Source organism: Typopeltis vanoorti, chromosome 1 (assembly GCF_054136105.1).
Source record: "Typopeltis vanoorti isolate ZY-2024b chromosome 1, IOZ_Tvanoo_1.0, whole genome shotgun sequence".
Taxonomy (NCBI): Eukaryota; Metazoa; Arthropoda; class Arachnida; order Uropygi; family Thelyphonidae; genus Typopeltis; species Typopeltis vanoorti.
The window spans coordinates 24,007,231-24,035,188 of record NC_143549.1 but is presented as its reverse complement, the minus strand read 5'-3'; the positions used below and the strand labels follow the sequence as shown (position 1 = coordinate 24,035,188).

The window sequence follows — 27,958 nt, the reverse complement described above, 5'->3', positions numbered from 1 at the left end:
CAATGATGGAAAAGAAGAATTCCATGTTAGTGCTGGATAATTTGAGCTTTTCAAAAAGAGAAATAGCCTATATAATGTTCTAAAAAAAGGCGAAGCTGCAAGTGCAAATAAGGAGATATCCAGAGATTTTGAAGAAAATTGTGTAAGAAGGGGACTATTGTGATCATTAAATATTTAATTTTGATGAAACTGGCCTTTTTTTTTTTTTTTTTTTTTGGAAGCGAATGCCTTCCAAGACTTTTCTACTTTTCTAGCCAAATCAGAGAAATCTCTGCCTGGTTATAAAGTAGCAAAGTTGAATGAAATTACTGCTAGAATCTGCAAAGCGTTTGGTAGCACATTCTTCCACATTGTGCAAATGATTTTAGAGGCTTTTGAAATGAATCTAACTTGATTAAATCTCATTTTGAGAAACTGAGTGATTCCGACCAGCTGAATTTAGATGCATAGCAGGAAGATCCTGAAGAATATGAAGAAAATTTAATCACTGACAAGTCCAAAAGGTTTCACAGAAACAATTTGAAAATAGTTTTCATACGAGCGAAGTTTTTAAGCAGCAATGTTTAGAGACACCCTGGTGAAGAGAGAACCAGTAAAATTTGCAGAAGAGGCAATAGGACCAAACCGTCAGTTGTATGAAAAAAAGAAACAAAATGCCCGCCAAACTACGTTAGCTCAATTCTTTATTAAGAAGTAGAATAATAAATTTATATTCTGAATATGTTTTATTGTCTTTTAGCTTCATGGTTTTCCTTTAACTAGGCCCTGAGACATACCCTAATTCTTTTATAAAAAAAAAAATTAAGGGTCAAAAAAGAAATCTGAGGAACGAATTATACATTTTCCCATAGGTTATTATATTTGATTAGCGCATTTTCGATTAATGCTCCTGTTTTAAAGAACTCATTAATTGAGGAATTGCTGTACTTAATTTAATCCTTTATCCAAGTGCAAGCAAACAAGTTTGTGCCTGAACTATTTTCAAGATTGGGGCAACTTGTGGTAAAGGTGTGACTTCACATCACTTACCTTAGTATCCCATAATGCAAAGCATATGTATAATGCTATGCATTATGGGAATGGTCACTATCCAGACCAGTTTCGATCTTTATTGAGGTCTCATCTGTGGGAGCCAGACCCATAGGTGATACCAAGGTTGAAGTAATGCAGACGTCATGATTTTTTTCATACGAGTTGCCCAAAGGCATCACATGTTATTTTTAAAATACTCTGGATTAGAGATAGTTGTTGAAAGTGTTTCCAGTTGGTTATACTATAAATTAAAGATACCCAGAAATTATATACTTGGTTTAATCCTTTATCCAAGGTGTATGCATTTCTTGTTCAATTGCAACAAGAAATTTGTGATTGAACTATTTTCAGGAATGAAGCAACATATGATGGTAAAGGTATGACTTCACCTCACCTTTTGCCAACTCATATGTAAAATATATGACTTCTGCATTACTTCAACATTGGTATCACCTCTGGGTCTGGCTTCCACTGATGAGACCTCCATAGAGGTTGAAACTGGTCTGGGTAGTGACCCTTCCCATAATGCATGTCTGCAAGGAAATGTGCTTTGCATTATGGAATACTATGGCAAGTAATGTGAAGTCATACTACCTTTACCATGAGTTGCTCCAGTCCTGAAAATAGTGCAGATGCAAACTTACACTTGAATAAAGGTTTAAACCAAGTATATAATTTCTTGGTATCTTTAATTTATAGTTTGCAATGTTTTTATCCCAAAATGCACGAATTTACACTTTTCCACATTTATTTGACATTCATAATGCTGTTACCCATACAATCAGCCAATTCAAATCATCTTAAAAGCTCTCTACTTCGCCATGATTAATTATTATCCTACACAACTTTCTGTCATAAGCAAATAGCTGAATATCTCCCTTCAAATTATTTCCCATGTCATTTACTAGCAGTAGCCCAAATACAGAGCATTGCAGCAACCATTAACACATCTTTTCTTCTGGATTCTGCCCCTCCATATATTACTTTTTTGCTATAAGTTCTGTCAGCTACCCTTGTATCCTTGTGTCCTAATACTAAGTTGGTATGCTTTTTTAAAATCTAGCAGAATGATAATGTTGCAATTCACTTCATAAAACTCACCTGTCACTCTATTATTAAAAGGTATTAAATCACTAGCGCATGACTGAACTTTCAAAGAGCAATGCTACCCATCAGGTAGAGTATGACATTCTTGTCTACTAATTCCTGAATTCTCTGTTTGACCAACTTTTCCAGCTTTTACCACCATTCCTATGATACTGATTTGTCTGTAATTTGCAACTGCAATCTAAGAGCTTACTGTATGCACAGGAATTATACTTCTTCCTCTCACTTTGGACTCTCCAAGCTTTGACTAAAACAGCCTAGCCAGAGGCATTGCCAGTTCCTTTGCATGTCCTCGTAAAATGCGAGCTGATATCCATCTAATCCCATGGCCAAGTACCTTCAATTCATCAACTTCTATTCTCACATATTTCCCTGTCAAGAAGCATCCTTCTTTGGTTTCCAAGGCCTTGCAAATTAGCATGATTCAGTAATTCAACTATTTTTTCTGCTTTCACCTCACTGTACTTGTTAATTTTATCATTCCATTGTCATGATTTCTCTTTGGTTCCACGTAATGAAAAAATTTCTTATTCCCTTTGGCATGCTGAACGGATTTCTTCTCATAATCTGATTTTACTTATCATTCTGGTCACCTTCTTCCTTTGTCTCCCACAACATTCTTGTTTTGTACCTTCTGCTAGTGGCATTATGCATCCATCTTCCATCTTGGATATCTACTTCTACTTGGATCCATCAAGTAGAAGCTCCTAACTCCTACTTGATTAATCCACCTAACTTTGGGTATATATACAGTCTAATATTGCTTCTTCCAAACCAGTTCACTATCTGCCATACATTGTTAAAATCCTTCCCCTGTAGGTTTTTTTGTCATGATATAACTTTAAGGTTCTTCCTAAGCTTGTTGTAATATACCCCTTCAACAAAGACTGGGTACATTATTGTCGTATTCTTCAATTGGTTGTAACTAAAGTTTTGATATATATAGACAAAGTGGGAAAGTATGTAATTGGTACAGTTTATTAATAACATAATAAAACTGGCACAATTGAGTCTTAAATATAACAGGTTTGTGAAATTTATTTTACTTTTCTTGAGTTTGATCAATATTCAATCAGTATCAAGTACATCAGTAATTTTTTTGGTTGTTTAATAGGTCCCTATTTGTTGTCGTTGAACTTCATTCCTTCAATCAATGCTATAATTCATCTACTTACTAGAGCATCACTGTGAAGTAGGACTTGCTTAAAAACTTTGGAGAAGCTAGGCATTTTGAACTCTTATAAAATACGAGAAAACCAAATTTTATGTAATTCAGTGTGACTAATAATTACTTTTATTCTGTGAGCTTTACAGCAAGTGCATCCATGGTTATACTCTACATATGTTAAGAAGCTGGCAATCAATATATGAATATATTGATTGCCAGCTTCTTAACATAGTCATATTAAATGACTTGTCCAAAAATTCCATTAACAAGAATTACAATGAGAGTTAATGTATGGTTCTTAAAAATTAAAATGTAATCATTCGTTTATATTATTTATATTACAGGTATCTAATTTAGATGGCAATGGTGATAGTTCTGACACCCTGGGTAGCTTAAGAGAAGGTTCTAAATTTAATAAGGAAGGAACTAAAGAAAGTAAAATAGATGAGATAGCCAAGAAAACTAGCCCGTTACTTCCTAAATCTACTGTGTGTCGACTTTTAGCTGAGCTTGTAAGATCATATGGTGGTTGTGCACGCCTTATTTCTGATTACACATATAATGCTGGTCAGTCAGAACTTGTAACAGAGGTAAGAATTCCTAAAATAGAAATATCATTTTAGTGACTGCTATATTAGAAATATATACAGTTTCCTAAAGATACTGAATAATATTAAAGATACCAAGCTATTTTAAACCTGGTTTTACTCCTTTCCAAGTAAGCAAACAGACAAACAAGTCAAGTTTGGACCTGCAAGTGTTGCAAGTCTAGCTGACCCTGCACGTAGTGCAAGACCAAGGCAACTCATGGTAAAAGTAGAATAAGCTCTGATCACTAATCTTAATATTTACCCTTAATGCAGAGCACATCTCCTAGAGGAGATGTATGATGCTTTGTATTACCCCCTTCCCTTTAATACAAAGCATCATACATCTCTAAATCCTAAAACACACCACAGCTCAACATCACCATAGTTCAAGATTGGCACTGTCAACATAAGAAGCCTGACAGTGACAATGACAATCAAGGAAAATGAGTAGCCATAGTATTCAACACTAAATACAAGGCTAATCTTCTTGAATGGCAGGCAGTGTCAAGTAGAGCGATGATGCAAATAACAGAATGGGGAACTTGACAATGAGACTTATTTGTGCCTATGGTCCCACAAAATACTCTGCTAAGGTAGAAGTGAAGGAATTTTTTGAGGCTTTAGAGAAAACAACTGACAGAATGAAAAACAAAAAGTTGAACCTTCTTGGGGATCGAAATAGCAGAGTAAGAAATGATTGTCAGACATACAAAAAAAAGTTTGGAAAATTTGGAGAAAAGAGCAAAGCTAATGGTAATAACAAATACCTGTTGGATTTCTGCTCAGGACATGGACTGGTTATTACTAACACAATGTTCCAACATAAAAATGTGCACATATTCACATGGAGAGAGAGAAGATGGCAAGGAATAAGAAAAGTCTCATTGACTATGCTATTGTTGATAGCGATGTTTTCTCCCTGTTTCAGGACACCAGAGTGTACAGAGGATTTGAAATTGATAGTGATCACCATTTAGTCTTGAGTAGGATAAAATTGAATTTCATATTGAAAAGAATAACATGTAAGAAAGTTTTAAAGCAAATAAAAGTTGAGTACCTCTCAGATGTTCACTGTAGACTGAAAATATACAAACATTATTCAAGAAAAAATGAAAGAGTTTGAGAACAGGAATCAAACCTTGGGGATTCAGTGGCAAGCTCTGAAGAAAACATTGATTGATTCTGCCAGAGATGCATGTGGTGAGGTTGTCTGCAAGGATAGAAAAATCAGAACGAATTTTCATGTTACAACAAATAGTTGAGAAATTATTGTAGATCTGGAAAATGCATTTGATAAGGTGCGAAGAGAGAAGCTATTCAAATTGCTTCAGATGTAGAGTGTCAGTGGATCATTATATCAAGCAATATGTAATCTTTATTTGAGTTGTAAGTCAGCAGTTAGAATTGAAGGAAGTATAGAAAGATGGTTTAATGTTAAATCTGGTGTCAGACAGGGATGTACATTATCCGTGTCTGACACATTGCTCTCACTGCTGAACTCTCATCACACCTTCTTGGCCAATGGCTGTAATCCTCATAAGATAGACAAAATACTAAATATTCACCAGAAATACCCCCCCCCCCCCATTCTCTATCACAGAAGACTACATCAAAACTGAAACCATCCTATACATTAAATGCACATCTGAAAAGATATATAGAGTGCTCTACAAACACCAACTATGCACCGCATTTAAACCATATGTGAAATTGTCAACTCTCATCGATTCACACAAGGACAGAATCTCTCCTTTATTACATCTAGGAGTCCATGAAGTGCCCTGTTCGTGTCATCAACCCTACTGTGGACATCCAGCTCAGTGAAGAACAGAAATAAATCTGGCACTATTGCTATGACAAGTCAAGTCTAGCAGACCATGCTTTTAGATACCTCTACACAAGATTGGCTGTATATAAATTTGCCAAAGATTTGGGAGACAGTATCTTAAGACCTAATTAATTCCTGCTTTCGCTCTGTTTTTTTTTTTTCCTCAACATAGGTAGTGCCTGGTTAGGGCTTTATTCCTTCTGTTGCACGTTACAATTGATCAAACTAGTCCCATTGTTGTACCAGATTATGGTTGTCTTGCATACTGTGACAAACGTTTTGTGCTCTGAAGATGTCGGATAGAATACCAGAAAAATATCAGCAATGAGTAAATAGTTATTTTCTTATCAGTCTGTGTTCTCATTTATTCTGGTAAAATAATCAGCATTAACCTTGGCATATCCCTGGGTCTGACTCTCACTGAAATCGTCACCCTCTGAATATAAGTAGCGTAGTAGTAGACTTCATGACTTTTCATTCTTTATCCAAGAGTAAGCAAACTCTTTCCTTTTCCAAACTCTTTTCTTTCCTTTCCCTCTGTGAGGCACCTGTTCATAACCTTTTGAACAACTGCTAAGTACTTCTTGTACTTTGTTTATGCTTATTGATTGGATTTTAACGGAATGGATGTGAACACAGATTGATAAGAAAGTCTTCGCATCTATACTGTTAAATCCAATCAACATGTACAACTAACGCATAAGCCTTTCCACATGGTTTTTTGTGTGTATTCCTGTATTCTTTAATCTACTTCTCCTGAGTCTTTATTACTATCCTGTCTACAACACCACCATCACTGAGATACAGTGCCTTGCTGCCATGTTGTCCATGCAGTTCAGTCTATGAACATATCCAAAATGGGGGATTCCAGTTTTCTTGCACTACTTTGGCATGATGGGCAATTCTGGATTGCCCTGCCAAATCAATCATCTAGTGGACTTGCTTACCATGGTGCACGTATAGCTTCCAGTGTAGCTCAGCCATTCCATTCATGAGTGCATTCATTGCTTGCTGGAGAGTGGGCATTCTTTTGTAGCTTTATGATGCATGAGAAGCTCTGGTGATGAATTCTACTCCTCCTGAGAATTATTCTTTAATCCTTTTATTTATCATGTGGCCTCATGCCTGAACAAGGTACAGAAACCATAGTTTTATCAACAGAAAATAATATGATAAGAAAGAAAAATTAGCAGAAACTGCAATAAATAAACCACTATTCTTAATCTTCAGCATACGAATGTCCAGTTTGAAAAATGTTGCCCTTCTTCATCCAGAATGCTTGGAAGCATTAGTAGGCTTTCTAAAGTTATACACAATAAAGATATCTCCTGAACATAAACTGTCTTCAGGAGATATCTTTATTGAAGCGGTGACAGTAGCACAATCAGAAAAATTACTGCATGCAACGTATTGTGAAATACTGATTACAGTTGTCCCCCACATGTATCATTCAAAATACGATATCTTAATCTCATGGTCTCATATCAGGACCGAAGGCTTGTTGTGGTTGTGGTATAACATCCAGAGTAGCTCCGATATTCCACTCTTATGCACAGTCATTTCTTGCTGGCTATTGGGTGTCCATGGATGGAGGAGCTTTGATGCCAAACAAAAATATCTTTTGAGAATGAATTCCTCATCAAATGTTTGATAACAGAAGTAAGAAACAAAAGAAATGTCATATGATGAATATGCAAGTTTCTCGTCATCTACGCAACAGATGAGGTAGGAAGTGCATTTTGAAAAGTAGGGATGATCACCTAGTTCTCAGCAGGAACATAATCTTTACTTTTGATACACCCAAACCTCCAACTTCTATAATAGCTGGTTATATCAATTGTCCTATTAGACTATATCTAAAATTTACAAAGATAGTTTAAATGCTAGAAATATGGACATGTGCAAACTGTCTGTGGTAGTAAAGATCATAACAAATCTTGCTCTGCAAAGAAAGATAAATCAGGGAGATCACCTATCCTACTCTTGTGCATATCAGAAATAGAGAATTAGGATGTAGAAAGGAAAGTATCCAACAACATCACTACACCACACACTAGTCATGAAATCCTCTTATGCTGTGAAAAGTGAAGAAAATATCAACAGCAACCCAAACTCATATCTGTTTCAACCATCTAATAATTTTATATTACCTGAACTTTATGATTGTGAGTGATTCTCTGTCAAGAAGGTATCTTACAAGATCTGTAGTCTCAGTCTAGAAACTGTTCCAAAAACAGTTCTCATTTGATGAGAACCCACTTGTCAAAAAAACTGTGGCAAGGATATCACTTAATGATAAACCACCAGATACTCAACAGGGAAAAAAATGGGTATTTCAGTTTCTACTGAAAGTAAATTAAATGTTAATTATCTTGACACATCAGATAATGTATTGAACATTTTTCAAAAAGAGACTCAACATCCATTCTTTGATAAATATAACCTGACAAAGAGAAACCCTCATCCTCTCAGAAATTGGACTAATCTACAAAGCCAAAACAATAGGAAAATAAATTAAAATGGAACTGTAATGGGGGTTTTGCCAGAATATTGGTGATATCAAGATTTTTCTGCACAAATCCTTTTTCTGCAGGAAACATTTAAAATGTACCGTGATTCCTAAATTAAGGAATTTCACAGTTTGCTATGAGGACAGAACTGGAGATTGTCCTGCTCATGGTGGAGTAATTATCATAATTTTTGTCTTGACGTCCTGCTTAATACTGCTCTGGAAACAATGATTCAGCTATTTATGAGCTTTCTAATTACAGTATGATCCGTGTATTTACTGTTGTGTTATGAATTAAATGAGATGAAACTTAATGCAACTGCTTGAGCGTGTAGTTCTCATGGATGGTTTTAATGGGCACAAGAAACCGTGGAGTAGTATCAACACAAATGGATGAGATTGGATCTTTGAGCAAATGATTAGCAATGATTAACATCTCCCAACTTAATAATGCAGTTAGTATCTATTTCAGCATGTCCACACACTCAGAACTATTCTGAGAATAGTTCTTACAATCTGTTTCTCTGCCATTTTTCAAATAAATATTATATAATAGGTATAATATTTATTTATGAAGTTTATTTTTATAAATAAACTTTATTTATTTGGTAATGCATTTCTTCATCACTAACAACCGATTCACCAGGTCTGTAATAATACCCCACTATGTATTTGATCTTGTTAGACACCACACCAGTGGCTTTAAACTCACTGTTACAAGTATTGTGGTCAGGTCTGAACTCTATCTGGATTCAATTCATCTGATATCATTGACAGCACATCCTCCTCCTCTCACAAAATACTGTACCCTTTACACTCGATACCAGTTGGTATGTCTACTTCTGATATCAGGTCTCATTAACGCGTACAATATATGAGGTCACAATATATTAGCCAAGGTAAAAATCTCTACTCATTTCTGATGCTGTTAGCATATATAAGATCTGATTTAATGTCAGGGGGAAGGGGGGGGTCGGACATGTTTGATAGCTTTCATTATTGAAACCAAATGCTTTGAGATAAATAATAAGATTAATTAAATATGACTATATAAGTTTAGTGAGTTGTTAGATATGCCATCAGGAGTATTAGGAAAAGTTGTACAGAGAAGTGTTTTGAAACATTTAATGCATTGCAATTATTACAAACCTGTTGTATTAATACTGTTGCTACAGACCTGGTGGATCAGTTTCTAGTGATAAAGAAATGCATAATAAAATTGAAAAGATGGTTGTGAAAAGAGTAATCATAATAGGAGACTTTAATTGTCTAAATATTGATTAATTAATTAAAAGCAACACGTATTAACCACAGTGAAAAAATTATTTAATTGTAAATATCCTCACACGTTTGCCTGTTCATAATGTGATGGCGTTTAAAAACACCAAAGCCACCCATCCCTTAACCGGAACTGTATGCCCATGTGTTGTGCCAGTTTTTCAGCAGCTGACCTTAGTTCAACATCACGAACAACAATGCCACTAGACTGCTGTTGAACAAGCCACTTGTAAATTCCTTCTTTTAAATTCTTATGCTTGGCCAACTTCACTTCTCTGCCACAGTGAAACCACTTTTGGAGCTCTCATCGCTATATTTTATCGAAAACTGAGCAAGTTTATCTTTATTTTGCCATATGTCCAAATCTGTTTGCTTTTTCACTCTGTAAAGTTTGCAAATATGAGCAACAGATGCACAACTTTCCACCTTACTTATTAACTGGAAGTTTCTGTGCTATCATCAAGTTTACTCATTTTCTTTTAACTCCAGACATATTAACTGATATTAATAACAGTTTAACTAAAAATAACTCCAACAACAGCCTAAACACCACGTGCTTTGTGCGAGCAACGCTACTGACGCTATGCTACCGATTCTACTGAACCAAAGCACATGGATGCTCACAGACTATTATGAATACACAAGAAATATCATGAATGTATCTGAATATGCAATTTATAAACACTGCTGATTGCTTCTGATTAACTACTGTATTATTTTTTTATTAATTATTTGATTATCTGTATTTATTTGTCAAATTATGTCTGTTAAATTGGGGTCTGTTAAATCAAGAGTTTACTGTATATGTATTTTGTTATAAATCTTTCCTTTACTAAAAAATTAGTTTTAACTTCCACAGTAATTAAGATTTAATACTCTATACAAAAAATACAATAGATATATAAAAACAGTTTATTCATAATTCTAAGATACATTACAAGAAATGCTTAATATCTAAGCTGGATAACTGGGAAAAATCCTCCATGTAAGCCTTTTCAGCAGTGAGGAAAGCTGACGAGGGCTTCTGACCTAATGCTTAGTTCTCATCTTTTCATGGTACACCCTGTTAAGCATATGCTTGGATACTGGATGAAGCAGGATGGGCTGGCAATTTGAGATTTAGCTGATCAAATTTTAATTCTTATTGGCTTAAAATTATAATGTAAAATGATAATAAAACATGACATACTTTCATTCCAGCCTAGACAATGCCCCCTTCAAATGATATTATTAAACAAGGCCCTCACGGCTTTCTTTATGGAACTAGGTGGAACTGAGGAAAACCATCTATTGGAATAAATCCCACTCAATATCAGTAAAAGAAACAGCAATGGAAAAGTAATGGAACTAGTAGAAGAACTGGATAAGTACCAGATCTTGAATGACAGGCCATATCAAGTAGAGTGATTTGGAATAATATTAGAATAGGGAATTGGACAGTGATACTTATGCCAATGATCTTACAGATTGTTCTACTTAGAGCTGGAGGATGTTTTTGAGACATTAAAGGAGTCAGCTGACAAAACAAAAAAAAAAAATGAAAAGTTGGTCCTTGTTAGAGAAATAAACATTAGAGGGCATGATTACCAGATATATAATAATATTCTGGTAATCATGAAATTTAGAAAAGAGCAAATATTAATAATATTGATATTTGCTGGCCTTTTTTTCATGACATGGACTACTTATTACTAACGCCATGACTGAATTTCACACAGAAGATACAAGAAATTGGTAGAGATGTTTTCACACTAGTTCATGAAACAAGGTATACCCAGGATTTGATATAGGAAGTGATCACTATCTAGTTTTTTTAAGCAGGATAAAATTGGATTGCATATCGAAAAGAAGAGTATTTCAGAAAGTTTTAAAACTATTCAAAGTTGTGCAGCTTTTAGAAGTGAATTCTAGACTCGACTATACAAACAGTATTCAGGAAAGAGTTTGAAAACAAGAACCAGACCATGGAGATTGTGGCAAACCCTGAAACATTTATTCAGTCAGAGAGACGTGAGGCAAGATAAAGACATTCCTTATGCCTGGAGTAATTACTTTGAAAGCAGCTAAGTAAAACAAGCAGTGAGAGCATGGTAGTAGAAGGAACACAGTAATGCAATCGAAAATACACACTGGTACTTTGGGGGGGGGGGGACATCAAAACCATGAAATGTGGAAAAAGAGATGGACTAGATGATATTTGACCAGAAATGCTCAGAAGTCAAATACCAGATGATGGGTATTATGAGAACTCTATTCCAATCTATAAAAAGGAAAATAAAACAGAATATGAGAATTATTGAGGAATTGTATTACTGAGTGTTCGTGGTAAAATTTATCCAAGCATACTAGAGAAGATGCTTCGAAAAATTGTTGAAGGGGAGTGAAGAACAAGCCAGATTCAGGCCAAGTGAAGGATATCAGGATGAAATTTTCATTAAGATGAATAGTTGAGAAATCGGGTGGACATAACATCTAGTATCCATATTTTTGTAGAGCTGGAGAAGACTTGATAAGATTGCCAAGGGAAAATCAGTTTAAAACGCCGCAGTTATATATGGTTTAAATGGAACATTATATTAAGAATTACATAGTCTATATTTGAATTGCTAGTCAGAATTAAAGGAGACATAGGTGGATGGTTTGATGTGAAATCAGTGCACATTATCTCCACTGTTATTCATTGTCTATATTGATTAATTAAAAAGGAAAGTGGTATTAAACTGATATCAAAAATGGAGATACTAATCGTTGCTCTGTAGTTTTATGCAGATGTTATACTTTTAAATAAATCCAATCTGATAATGGAAAAGAGGCATAAAATTTCTGGAAGTCATCTTAGTTGGCATAGTTGTAATGCCATAGGGTATGAGGCTGAGATTAGCTGGGAGGAAGATGCAGAGAACAAGATGTGAATATGATTATGATCAAATTAGCTTTGCAGGCAGTAGACAACAAAAAATGATGAGGATTCTTTGTTATATTGTTGGTTAGTTAACTATTTGTGGCATAAAATTTCTGGAGGTCATCCTAGTTGGCATAGTTGTAATGCCATAGGGTATATGGCTGAGATTAGCTGGGAAGAGGATGCAGAGAACAAGATGTGAATATGATTATGATCAAATTTGCTTTGCAGACAGTAGACAACAAAAAATGATGAGTATTGTTTGATATGTTGTTCGTTAGTTAACTATTTGTGTGTATTCATGTCTAGTGACAAATGATTCAGCTTCATTTCGGGCTTGATCTAAATTTGGGAAACTGGATTGTATTATGATTGCTAAGGTTCAATAAGAAGAGACAATATCTCAATTTTCAGCATTAATTTGTATGAAATCAGTTTTTAGTGATAACATAAATAAAAAAGAAAAAAAAGGGGGGGTAGCATGGCTGTCAGGGTTTAACTGACAAACATGTCAGTTGAACTCTGAGGAGAGCTGCAATAACAGCAAATGAAGGCTATAAAGTGAGGTAAGAAAATCCCAAGCCAGTAAAGATCGAAAAATGGGAATCCCTGATATCCAAAGGATATCAGATTTTACAAATGCATATTTGTTCCTTTTTATTTAATGCATGATGCAAGATGTAGTTGGGACAGTTGAGGTGAGCTGTTGTTGTTGAGGATACCAGCTTGATTTCTGTTGGCAAAAAGAGCCAACAGAAATCCAGTTTGCCTCCACCTACAGGTTTTTGATGCCTGTAGGTGGAGGTGAACTTTTATTTGATTGATGCCACAAATGTTAATGAAATTGATGTGGAATTTCTTTTTTATTGGAAAAAATCCAATTCTTTTGGGATGGGGGATGTTTTAATATTGTGTTAAAATGTTAGTATTTGTATGATCATGATTCATGTAAAAGGTGTTGATTCAGGAAATATAAAGAGCAGAGGAATGCTGCTATGGTGAAGAACTTGTGTACATAACTCACACATATGGAATGCCCAGACTCTAATCCAAGTGTGGCCTCTGACAGTGCCTTCTCCATACCACCAGCTCATTCTTCATCTGGGTATGACCTGGCAGAGTATGTGACACAGGAGTATTTGTCATTGGATTTGGTGTCATGCACTGTCTGGCTGGCTGCTAACTTGCAAAATGCTATTTTATTACTATACTTTCAGATGGGTGAGAAACTAGCTCTTGAGTTGAATGATAATAGTGTATAAAGCATGCCCAGTAAAGCCATCTCTCATACTTTATGTGGAAAGAAGGTGCAGAGCAGAAGCCATGTCTGGACTGAAGCATGGCAGTAGCTACTTGTCCTCCAAAAAGCCAGGTGGTGATATTTCACCATATGATGAATGACATATCATGTAGTAGAGTTGACATTTCCTCACAAGTAGAGAAGATATGCATCTGAGGGAGTAATACTAGTCCTGTTGGAATCCTGTTTATGAAACAGGCCATACCACAGGAAAGTGGGGACTTGCCTGGGAATTGACTTTATATGCTCTTTCTGGTTCAGATCTGTGCACAATTACCGGCTCATAATGGCCCAGTGGTAGAAACCACTTTTCTAGTTGATAGCATAGTAGACTAAATGAAGAGTGATACAAGGATTTTATTTGAGGTCCTTGAGTTAATACCCAAAACTCACTTGATATTCTTGATACAGATTTCAGTACTCGACAAAAAATAATTTAAAAAAAAAAAAGTGTTCATTTAATGTTCTTTGTAAACATTTTACTCTTATCCGATTCATATCTCTGTTCTCAGAAATTGTGTGTGATTATTCTTACATAAATGTTTATCATACTTTCAGGACTGTTCAGCTTTGGCCTTTCTGTTAGACAATCTGCTTTCACAATCTCAAAATGTTGGTGATAAAGATACTCCTGCATTAGCCCGGGTTCTCATAGCTGCATTGGCTTCATGTAATCATAGTCCTGAAGCCCAGACATCTGTTGTAAATGAGGTATATATATTGTAGTATCTAGTATTTACTGAATTCAAATATGATAAAGCACAGACCGTGTGTAATAACCAAGTATATGGAAAAAATTTTTTGTTATGTTCAAGCTATGGACAGTTTGTGCACAGATATATTTATATTACCATAATATATCAAATTATTTAAAAAAAAAAAAAAAAAAACTTATTATGCATGGTCTGTGATTTATCATATTTTACATTTTGGAAATAAAATGAATTTTATCTATTCAAAAATTTTATTGTACTGATTAAATTTAAAACTAACCAATTGGAATGACTACTATAACCTTATGAATGCATTCTCTGGACATTGTCAGAGATTGTTGCCTGCTGTTTTATATATAACTCATGATGTAAATGAGAACATTGCTTCTGATACATAGATAAAGAACATGATACTTCTGATACGTTTTCTTTTTACCCTGATATGGAAAGAGTCAGTCGAGCAACTATACATACAAAATGTATAAATGTTAATAAGAGAAGAATGAAAGAAAGAGTTTGAAAACAGGAATGGAACTTTGCAGATCCATAGCAATCTGAAAAAAGCAGATTCAAATAGGATATAATTCTGTTTGCACAATTATTATTTTTTATTACTATTTATTATTTATTCAAGTATCTCCGTTGAGTTAGACTTATCATGTAGGATCCACACTATCCATTATTCACAGTACCTATGGTGGCTCAAATAAAACTTATTCACAGTTTTGGGCTCACAGTCATCTCTAGCAATCCATTTCATCCTTTCACCACTCCTCAAGTAAAGAACCTAGTCCACACACCTTTACTAACTACATTAGACATCTTCCAGGTGTGAACCCTTGTGTTTTATGCCAACTGTGCAATTGACACACCTTCCATTTATCTTCATAAGGAGCATTCCACACACCTGTCACCAGACACAAGTTGACAGGTTTGGTCACTTGTGTCTGAATCGTCTCCACTACTTCCAGATCCCCAAGAAATAAGGTGAATCATAGCGTTATAAAAGAGATAATAATAATTATCTGTTTTATAAAGCTGGGGGTGGAAAGATTAGCAAAACATGGCGTTCTCTGTCAGGTTGGCAGGAAAAAGACCCAGAGGAAGACCAACATGTACATGGTAGTCTAAAAGGTTCTCTGCCTCAACCATAAATGGCAACACAACACTATCGGCAAGATTTTTTTCTTTTAAGTTGGTACATCTCCCATAAGCATCGATGCGAAATTGCAAATCATTCTATCAATTATGGATAAAATTGAGTATCGTGCAGTTATAAAATTCGTTCGAAGTTTATGGGCACTCTTCTCTTTCGTTTTTGACAATTATGAAATGTGCTGCTGAGTTTAAACACAGCTGTACCTTGAAGATGATCCACACGAAGGACATCCAAAAAGTGTAACAACACCAGAAATCATTGATCAGTGCAGGATATGGTATTAGATGACCATATCGTGCAGTCAAAGTGCATGAAATTGCTGAGACTATAGGAATTTCAAAAGAACATGTGGGATACATTTTGTATGAAGAATTGCAAATGAAAAAGCTTTGCATGAGATGGGTGCTTTGCTGATTAAAAAATAAATAAAACAAAATAACTTGCATGAAAATCTCTGAACAGTGCTTAGAGCATTTAAGATAAAACTGATTTTGAGCATCGATTTATTACTATGAATGAGACTTGGATTCACCAGAATCCAAACAGCAGTCAAGACAGTGGAGAGAGAAGCCGGTCAAGAGGTCATGGCATTGGTGTTTTGGGATGCTAAAGGCATTTTGTTTTGTTAATTATCTTGAAAATGGTTAAACAATAACACGGGAATATTATTCCGATCTTTTAACCAGACTAGAAAAGACCTTTTCATGAGAAAAGACCCAATTTGCAGAAGGAAAAAATCATCTTTCTTCAGGATAATGTATCTGCCCACTAAGGTGTTTTGGCAATGAGAAAATTAAGAGATCTGCACTATGAATTCTTGGAACATCCACCCTATTCCCCAGATTTGGCTCCCTCTGACTTCTATCTCTTCCTCAGCATTTTCTTTGAACCAAGAGGTGATTGCATTGTAGAGGGGGATTTTTGAGATCTTACTGAGAACCACTACAGGGACTGGATAATGGCACTGGAGCATCGCTGGAATAATTGTATTAGTCCTAAGGGGGATTATGTTGAAAACTAAAAATAATTTTGAAATTATAAGATCATTTTTTTTTTTTCATTGTTAGGTTGAGAACTTTCCAGACCATAACAATCCACCCATGTAGGTGGATTGTTATGATAAAAAGTACCTTAGAAGATAGAAATATAAGATCTGATAATGATGGAATCTTGACAGGTAACACACTGATTTGGAGGAAAATTGTAGCTGGGATGTTAGTAATGATGTAAATTTTTCATGTAGTGCTATCATATTCTGTACGTCCCTTGAGGGTACATGGCAGGATGATATGATGTAGGATAATCTTATCTTCAGTTTTGATGATTTCTCATTTTAGATACTAAACTTTGTACATTCATTTATCTTTTTTTATAACTGTGTACATATTTTATACTATTCACTAATTTATATCCTGGTAACTATTTATTTACCTATCAACACACTTTCTGTTGCTATGTCCTGGCACACAGTATCACATTTGCTGATATTATAAAAAATGATAGTTGATGACTAGAATGACCTAGCTGACTGAATTTTCTATCTCAAGTACTGATATGTTATTCTCTTTACACGTCTCATTAAAATTTTCTACTACAGTTCTGTCACCATGTTTAAGTCCTTTAAAATAATTATTACAGATTACTACTTAGGATATCCTTATCTTCCATGTTCATGTTACTATTATCATCTTTGATTCTATAATAAATTTAGTTTGTCCTTTACCCAAGTGTAGACAAACAAAGTTTGCACCTGAAGTAGTTCAGGGACTGGGGCAACTCGTAGCAAAGGTGGACTAAGTTCTCATCACCCCTTGTCGCAGTATCTCCCATAATGCAAAGCACATTTCCTTGCAGACACGTATAATGCTATGCGTTAAGGGAAGGGCCACTATCCCGACTAGTTTTGACCTTTATTGAGGTCTCGTCAGTGCGAGGCAGACCCAGAAGTGGTGATACTAAGGCAGAAGCGATGTAGATATCTAGGTCATTCTAGTCATCAGCTATCATTTTTTATGATACAAGGACAGCAAATGTGATACGGTGCCAGGACAACAGAAAGTGTGTTGATGGGTAAATAAATAGTTACAAGGATATAAGCATCTCCCTGCAGACATGTATAATGCTATGCATTAAGGGAAGGGCCACTACCCAGATGGGTAGTTTGACAACTCGTATAAGTAAATATGACCTCCCATCGCTTCTGCCTTAGTATCACCACTTCTAGGTCTGCCTCCCACCGACGAGACCTCAATAAAGGTCGAAACCGGTCTGGGTAGTGGCCCTTCCCTTAATGCATAGCATTATACATCTCTTCAAGGAGATGTATAATGGGGGATACTGAGGTATGGTGTGCATCTGGACCAATAAGGATGATCATCTGCTTACAACCAGAAACCTTATCCTTACCTGTCATTTTGCTATTCCTCCAACCTCATGGAGACAAAGGGTGTCTCCATTGCCTTCTGAGACTCTATATCCCTAATCCATTATGATGCTTCCAATACCAGAAATACAGACATTTCGACACTGCTTGTCATGGCTCTGTCACCTATGGCAGATATAGTAGTAGTTAAACCATTCTTGTATTGCCAGGATAGCTAAATATGCAAATTGTAAGGAAGATCATTCAGCATACTCCTGTATATATTAGAAGTGGAAAGATGAGTAAGAAATAAAATAAATAAATGAAAACAGTACAAAACATATGAAATCTAGATTATTTTGAAAGTTAGCCACCACCACACTTGCTCTGAGATCCTCTTATGCAGAGAATGTAACAATTAATGAAATGCCAAGAACAACTCAGTCATATGTCTATTTCCATGATTTGATAATTTCACCATACCTTATCTTTATAATTGTGACTGTTTCTGTTGCATGCATCAATCATACAATGCAATGTCCATCTCCAAAAAAGGTTCCATTCAATGAGAATCTACTTGTGAAAAAATTATGGCGACTTTACCACCTAAATTGAATTACCAATCTAACAGATAAGCTTAGGTGTTGATGGTTATTCATGACTTATTTTTTACGGTGTTAACACCACCACAAACACTTTTATCAACAAAGATGTTTTATTAACGCTTATATTTCGCGATTTTCAACTCAGCATCATCAGAGCACAACACATGTAAATGCAACAGTGAGTGAGTGAGTGAAACAATATAATTGCAAAAGTCAAAAGATCTAAAGTCCTATTTTTTGGTCCCCTCTAAAAAAAAAAAATAAATAAATAAAGCAGTTATCTAGGAGGTTTTTCTTAGGATAACCTTCTCCCAAATTTTTGGCAAATTAATGCAACCATATTTGTTAAGGTTGGGAGAATTCTTCAAAGCCATCGCTGACTCAAAAAATAATCTTTCAGATCTATAACGACTACTAAATAGCACATCCGTTTTCCTCCATCTAATCCTGTTCCTGTGTGAAGGAGTGTCCAAAGCGTGGTCTGTCAGTCCCGACTTGTCATAGTAATAGTAGCGAATGTATCTTTCATGTTCTTCCAGGCAGATGTTCACTGATCTTCCTGTTTGCCCATAATAGGCCAAGTCACAGTCGCACAGAACTTCCTATACTCCTGGGTGTGCTCAAGGGTGAAGTTTATCCTTGGGCGAGCAGATCAGAGTTGCCAGTTTGACATGAGGTTTGAAAGTGGTGCGAAGGCCATGTTTCAACAATAATTTGGCTATCTTTTCCTATGTACTTCTGATATAGGGAATAGAAATGGTCATGGTGTATTCTTGTGTATTAGGGGAGGGCAGAGTAAATGGGCCTATGTAGTATTTTATCTATTTTGTAGGGATTGTAGCCGTTGGCTAAGAACGTATGATGCAGGTATTGGAGTTCAGTGGTCAGAGTCCACTGACCACTGAACTCCAAATGCAGGTATCTTCCTGTGTGTGTAGGCTTTCTGTAAATAGAAAAAGATAGTGATCCATCTGAAAGGCAGGTGACTAATGTGTCAAGAAATTGTACACAGTTATTTGATTCTTTTTCTACTGTGAAGTGAATTTTGGGGTGTTGGCTGTTTAGGTAGGTGACAAAAGTATCCAAAGTGTCTTGTCCATGTGGCCAGATGGCAAACACATCATCTACATAGCGTAACCACACTTGTGGCTTGTATGTAGCTGTGGTAAGTACTTTGTTTTCGGCTACAATCGGAATTTCGGAATCAACTTCCAGGGATGACCCCTTGTTCTGATCCCTGTAGCCAAGTGTTCAAGCATTTCCCCTGCATCTTTCCTATAAAACCCTTTGAGCAACTTAAATGTTTCTATCGTATTCCCTCTTTTTGTCCTATCAATTAACTTCTGCAATCCACATATCTTGAATCTATCCTCATAGGACACAGGCCACTCACCTCTGAATCTCTCCCATGGCTTCCACATCCCCAAGAAACCCAGGGAACCAGACTTGAGTACAGTAATCCAGATCTGGGTGCATCAAGGCCTTATAAAGAGGAATAACAACTTCCTTATCTCTACTTGTGAATGCATTATTCACTAGCCCAGTAATTGTATGGGCATTCTTAGCAATTTGTCCTCTAAATTTTTAACTCTGCTGCCACCCCTAAACCTCTAGCTTCAGCTACTTCCTGGAGTACAGTGCCATACTAAAAAACAATGATTTATTTAGATGTATTAATCATTAATTAATTTATTCAAAGACATTTGATTGTGTATTTATATATACACTGGTGTCCAAAAACTAAGGATGTACCACGTTTTTACCTATACATGAAAAACGTTTTCATGACTACATCCAGATGTGGACATAAATTTATTGCCAGTATATTAATAAATTATATTTTGCAAAAAAATTTGCTGTATGTTTTTGGCAAAAGTTACAGATTTCCTAAGCATGTAGTTGAGGATTTAAGGTACAGTATGGAATATGTTCATCGTGAAATGCGATGCTTCTCTCACAACATTGTACCATACTTAGCACCAAGTGATTCAGGAGTACTTGAGGCAAACTGCTCCACTCCTCCTTCAGGGCAAAGATAAGGCCTTGTTTGTTTTCTGGAGAGAATGCAATAGAGAGTAGCAATGCATCTCGCAATAGGGAGTAGCAATGCATCTCCCTATTGCATCCCAAGCATGTTCTATGGGGTTGAGATCTGGGGAGTGTGCAGGCCACTTGATTTGATTAATATCCTTGGTCTCCACAATTATGTCCACTGCTTGTATACAATGTGATTTGGCATTATCATACATAAAAATGAATTCTTTACCTACAACACCACGGAATAATCCAAAACGACATTGAAGAAGTTTGTTGCAGTATCGTTCACCAGTCAGTTCACTTTTTAAGCAATTGTAGCTCCGTTCATTCGTTAAACATAAAGCCTCCCCACATCATGATCCGAGCACTGCCATATCTATTCCTTTGAAGAACATTGTCGCAAAAGCAGTATCACTTAAACACAATTCAAATGTCATTTAGAATCAGAACAAAGACTAAAATGACTCATCTGTAAACAGTACATTGAGCATAAGTGTCATTTTTAATTTTTATGGATATAACATAGTGAAAATATTGTTCTGTGGTTAGCTATGGATAAAGGCTTTCAGGCATGTTGTATGTCTTCTTGTTGCAGATTCTTGCTATTTGTTGAGATATCCATGTACCGGTGCTTAAATGGAGTTAATTTACAAGCTAACCTGCTGTGATGCGTTGATTACATTTTGTTTTAATAACCAAAATTCTGTTTTCATGCTCTATGGTAAAGTGAGGGCAACCTCTTAGTAATCATCTGGAACACAATCCATTGGTTTGAAATGCTACCCACAGCCTGAATAGAATGCTTTGTGAGATTTCAAATTCTGGCAATATTGGTAATTCCAATAAGGTTTTAAATATTCCCCACGTGAAATCATGATGTCTCTGACATTGCAAGGCATTCAAGTTTGCAATTTGATTCTTTCAAGAAAAGAGCTTCCTTCAAACACAAATTGCCTAACTCAGCCTTTTACTAATTATATTGAAATATATATCGGTCTTTAATTGAACATGATTTTTAAACATCTAATAACAAGTTTCGCTGATGGGGCTGTCTGGTTTCTTCAGGGCTTATAATGGCAAGAGAAATAACTCAAATGGGGTAACTCTATCGTATAAATTAAACATTAAAACAGAACGCGTAACATTACATGCATGGAACATGTTGTGTTAGTCACTGTTATGAGAGCACATTCTGTAGTTTTCAGCAAAATTAAACTCTGGCAGACTACAAGATTTTATTAAGGTTTTTCATATGTCGGCTATTATCATTCCCTGGTTTTTGTTAAGATTTTCTCCAGAACGGAGGACTACAACTTCTTCTTTGAAATTTCTACGATGGAAATCTTCTAGGTAAGGCATGGTGCTGCTATCCCAATCAATGGTATGGTTAATAATTGCGAAATGATGGGCCGGACTTGAGTTGTCTGTTCTGTTGTTATTAATATCTCCTATATGTTCTTTTTTTTCTGATTTCGAAGCTGACCATGATTTATAAACATCTAATACCAACAAGTTTCGCCAACGGGGTTGTCCGGCTTCTTCAGGGCTTTACTTTCTACTGAGTGCGATATCCATGTGACTGTGTGATTCGAAAATTTGAATGCATACCCCCACTCTCTACTCAGTATCACCAGTTATACAAACTGATTTGTATGAATTTGTGGTTGTAATCTTGAAATGGCGTTTATCCTAATGTTTTGGACACCAGTGTATGTAGATACTGCATTCTATGTACAGAACTTTGTACATTTTAATTACTCATTTATCTTCTAAAAACTTGGTACATATATTTTATACTATTCACTATTCTATCATTGTAACTATTTATTTACTTACCTATTCACACCCTGCATACTGCTCTAATCAATGTCCTTGTGCAGTATGACTTTTGCTGTCCTTGCCCCAAATCAATCAGTTAATTATTTCATTCTTGGTGTGATTCATATGTCATCCACATACATCATGATGTTTAGATCTATTCATCTGTTTCCCCATACACTGTACCATTCTCGGGCGAGATGTTTCAAGTCGTCTGAAGATGACCTAAATACTGAACCTAATGTTGTGCTTAGTAAAGTGTCACAGTACTGTGATCTTCGAAGCTCATTCTCCGTAACGATGATCTAATCATGCAGAAAGGAAAATGATAACATTCAAGAGGGATTAAATATTTTTTATATATATCTTTTCATTCAGGGCAGATAATAATAGGTTGGGTTTTTTATTTTATTTATTGATATTTTGTTGTTTACTTTTCAACTGTATGCTTAATTCAAGCGCTAATGTCATGATATAGTCAGTTAAACCATCTAGTGAAGAAAGTATAAATTCCAGATCATAACAGTGCCTTTTAGGCTAAAATGGGATTTTCAGACTATTCAAGGTTGCAGAAAATAAGTAAATTTTGAAGAAAATTGTCAGTAGCAAGCTCTTAAAACTGTTGATTCTTGACTTTTGATGTTGTGCTGTTTGTTTGCACACATCCTGTGACAGTGCATATTAGGAATTCAGGATAATAATGATTGCATAAGTAGAATTCAGTGGTGTTTTGCTACTCTTCGAGGTGGTTTTATTTTTTGGGGTATAAAATTTCTTATAGATTAGTATGTTTAATTTTTTGTTTTTATAATAGGTGAAGTCTGCCCTTCATCGAGCTCTGGCATTACCTGAAAGTAGTGACAAGCATGCTCGTATCCAAGCATTGACAGGTCTGATTAGCACAATGATTGAATCATGTCCTGCTGCATCATCTTCCCAGAATCAGTTAGGAAGCACTTTCAGACATCAGCAAAATAGGTAAAATCAGTTTTTTAGACTTCATATATAAAATATTGTTGTATTTTGCTTTTGAAATAATGTTCAATGTATGTTAATTATTGATGTTGGTTTCATGAATCAGTCAACAGCGTATCCCAGGTGGTCACCACATCTAAAAATTCATGAAATAATTTTTGAGCAGTTTTAATTTGAAATAAATTTATTATTTATTATCAATTAAGTAAGGATAGACTGCCTGAGAGAAGACATGTGACCAATTTATCCAGGAAGGGGAGTGAGTTCTGATTTTTTTACAATTTGAATAATAAATTGTATGTGCTCATGTTGTTTGTTCAGGTGGCTAAGGAATGTGTTTGGTGGCCATGTGGCCAGATAACAAAAACATTGTCAATGTATCTAAGTCAAACTAGGTTTTAGAGTAATGGAATCAAGAGCACGTTGCTGAAAAGCATCCATATAAAAGTTTATAATTGGCTTTGGAGGATAGTCATAAGCCTATCGAAGTACCTTCTTTTTGTAGGTAAAATTTCTTTGCCACATAAAGTAGGCAGAACGTATGTGGCCAAAGAGAGCCGTAATATCGGGTGGAAATTTGTTCTGGAGGAAAAGAATTGTCACTGATTGGCACATTTGTGAAAAGGGAAAAAATCAAAACTGAATAATAAATCATCTTTGCTGAGTGTTCTGTTTTTAATTTTGTTTGAGGTGTTTTGTGTGTTCTTTATATAGGAGAGAGAATGACCTACCAACTCCTTGAGTGTTGACACTAATTTCTTGGCTAGGTGATGATTCAAGCTGTGACAGCCTCAGGCTGTCTATCTTTCACTGTTTACCACAAGCCTATACATATATATACACACACACATATACATGCTAACTCGCATCACTACCCTTGACAAAAATTTGGAGTCATTAATGCTCAAAAACAGAGCTGTAACAATTTGCTCCAGCATTAAAAATTATTAGCAATACAATATAAATAATATATCAAAAATACTGTTAATAAAGTTCTTCATAAAACTTCATCAAAAAATAATATAGATTACAGTAAAACCATAGCTAGCCCTTACATTAAAGGGTTATCAGAAAACAGTTGATAGAATCCCACATCATTATAATCTTAATGCCACTTTTAAATTCCCTTTAAAATTAAAAAACACATTAAACTCCTCTAAGGATCCTCTCCCTCCACTGGCACTCCCTGGAGTTTATTGCATCTAATAACAAATAAATAAAATTTAACAATTAACCAAAAATCTAGAAGAGAAATTTTTCCCACCTACAGTACAAAAGTACTACAAGGTTGCAGAAATCTTTCATGTGCAGGAGTTTCATTAAACCTATATAAAAATGGTATTGGATAAAATAGGGTGTATATAGAACACACACCACTTATTTGCCCTGGAACATAATGGATGTTTTGTTTTTGAACCCAGAGAAATTACATACAGTAGGAGAAATCTTTAGAAGAAAATCTACTTGTGCTAGAAAAATGGTACTGCAAAACAATTGTCCATTTTTTCATAGAAAACAGTAGTACTTCAAGCCATTGTACTTAAGTGCAATGCAGAATTTTTTTAAAAATCTAAAATTTTGAAAAATTATAATAAAGCAATAATCAAGAGTACTTCTCATTTATGATATTACAGTATGCTTTCACACATTTCCTTTCAAGAGAATTGAAGTATGAGTTCCCTTTTAATGTTTTCTTGCAGCATGAACAACATTGTTAGAGTTCTTTTACGTAGAGGCCTTGTAACAGATTTGGCTAGAATACCACATAATCTTGACCTCTCTAGTCCCCACATGGCCACTACTGTTAACTCTGCTTTAAAGCCATTGGAGACACTATCTCGCATTGTGAACCTACCAACCAGTCAGGTAGGAAGTAAAAGTTCAGCAAGAGGAAAAAGTTCTACAAATGCAATTGGAAATCAAGAAGAATCTGCACCTGAAGCAATGGAAGAGGATGCTGCAGTTTCTGTTGCTGCTCAGGCTTCTGAAGGTATGGTGGGATTAATCATTGATTTATTTTATTTTTATTTTTTGTAATGACCCAAAATATGATTTTTTTTTTAAGGGAAAAATTATCTAACACCAGAAGATGTACTTTTCCAGCTGAATATGGCAAATTAACTGATTTGATCATCCACTCTATCACTTACTTTATTTAACATAAACAATAGCTTTCCTTGTATTGATATTCACTTGGACAAGTTATATTTTACAAAGAATCATGAGCAAACAAAAATTTTGCACATGAAATATATTTATTCTTCAGTTATCTAACAGCAAGAATGTAATTCGAAGGTTGGATACTACAGAGAATGCTGTAATTCCATAGCTATGCTGATTACATGATCCAGCTGACTTTACATCAAATTGCTCTGAAGTATAAGTGGTTACATCTCTGACCAATTATGACTCAAGTTGATTCACATATTAACAGAAAACGGTTATTACCATGTTATTAATAATCCAATCACCAGGATTCTCGGTCTAAATCTGAACAGGTGTAATAAATTCAGCTTGAAATTTTTATAGTTTAGCCAAAATAAATTTCATAGTTTAACCAATGAAAAGATCAAATCTCTGAACACAGATTATCTCCGTTATGTAGATCCTATAAGTAAAATATTTCAGCTTTTTAGGCTCGATTTTTTAGGGAAGATGGCAACTTAGAGGAAACCTCCCTGTTAATGCAGATCACTGAGCAGGGCTTCTGACATAATATCCAATCCTCATCTTGTAGTGTGCACCATTAGATATCTAACTGGATACTGAAGGAACTAGGAAATGCTGGCAATTTGGAATTTAGTTGAACAAATTTTATTTGTATTGGCTTAAATCACATTGCAAACTGTTTGTACAATTAAACAAGGTTCCCATTATTTTTGTCAGGAAACCAGGGCAAACGGCGAAAGAAATGGAACTTGTAGTAGAAAAGGATAAGTACCAGATTGATATAGTGGGTATAACCAAAATAACGAAGACAAAAACAGGTGAGATCTTTTTAAGCAACAAATAGAAAACATTATATTCAGGCATTAACAATCAGGGAAAACAAGGATTAGCTATAGTATTCAATTCTAAATACAAGAATGATCTTCTTGAGTGGCAGGCTCTAGCAAATAGAGGGATGTGCGAAAATATCAGAATGGAGAACTGGACAACGAGTCTTATTTGTGTGTATGATCTCACAGAAGTTTCTACTAAAGAAGAAACAGGAATATTTTGAGGCATTGTTTTTGGAAACACAAAGGAAAAGTTGGTTCTTGTTGGAGATGTAAATAGTAGAGTTGGAAGTGATTACCAGATATATAGATTAGGAAAATTTGAGGCAAATAGCAAAGCTTATAATAATAAATGTCTTCTGGATTTCTGTCAGGGCATGGACTGGTTCTTTCTGACACTATGTTCGAACATACATATGTACACAAGTTGATATGGAGAGAAGATGCAAGAAATAAGAAAAGTCTCACCCATTATCTTATTGTTGAAAGCGATGTTTTCCCCACTGGTTCTGGACATGGGTGTATAGAGGATTTGAAATAGGAAGAGCATTATTTAGTTTTGAGTAGGTTAAAATTGAATTTCATGTTGTATTGTGAAAGTAAGAAAGATACATTCAAACCATCAATTTGAATGTAGCTTTCTTACTAAAAAGTAAAAATTATAATGGTAAAGAGACATGAACTTCTCAACAGGAACTTGCACATAAGAAATCCACAAAATACAATTATTCATTCCCATATATTTGTCTTTATTCCTTAAGTAATTATTTTCAACTCTCTCTTAAACCAGAGTTTTCCAGGTTTTTCACCCAGCAAATCTGGTTTTTTCATCCCTCAGAATAGGCAAACAGCTCTGTGAACACACGGATACAGCATTAATACTTTCAACAATATTGAAGAGAAGGGTCCTTGCCCCACTCTCCTTACACCTGCAGTCGACCTCCTGGATGGAAACAACATATTATGATGAAAAATGCTGTAATCTGCTAGTTTTTAATAAGCTAACCTTATGTGTCTATCAGAGACACATTGGTGCGGAGATGGATTCATGGATTTACCAGAAGGAAGACTGTACTTCTCAGGAAGAAAAGATAACATACACAGAGAGGGAGTTGCATTACTAATTGAAAAGAAACTTACACACTCAGTACTTGACATAAACCCAGTCTCCTAGAATAATAACAGCCAAACTTCAAGCAAAAGAAAAAGGTCAAACAATTAAAATAATCCAAATATATGCACCAGACAGTAACCATTCAGAGGAAGAAATAGAAAATTTCTATGAAGAACTACAACAGGAAAAAGATAATCCCAAAAATAGAGAACTTATGATAGTGATGGGAGATTTTAATGCTAAAATAGGACAGTTCACAGCAGACAAAAAAGATGTGATGGGGAAATTTGGATACGGAGAGCTTAACGACAGAGGAGAACAATTACTCCACTTCTGTAAAGCAAACGATCTAATGATTACAAACACATTGTTCTATCAATGCCCTAATAATAAATATACATGGACATCCCCAGATGGTAATATAAAGAACTGCATAGACTATATCATCATAAACAAACAATG

The 27,958-nt window shown here is 35.2% G+C and overlaps 1 protein-coding gene across 1 annotated transcript in view; it reads left to right on the top strand.

Annotated features, from left to right (window-relative positions):
* HUWE1 (HECT, UBA and WWE domain containing E3 ubiquitin protein ligase 1) overlaps window positions 1-27,958 on the top strand; it is a 1,068,888-nt gene that overhangs the window by 451,426 nt on the left and 589,504 nt on the right. The window contains exons 46-49 of the mRNA XM_090396304.1: window positions 3,652-3,897; window positions 14,273-14,425; window positions 23,223-23,386; window positions 25,084-25,373. Of these exons, the coding sequence (XP_090252430.1) occupies window positions 3,652-3,897; window positions 14,273-14,425; window positions 23,223-23,386; window positions 25,084-25,373 (853 nt within the window). The remainder of the gene's footprint in view (window positions 1-3,651; window positions 3,898-14,272; window positions 14,426-23,222; window positions 23,387-25,083; window positions 25,374-27,958) is intronic.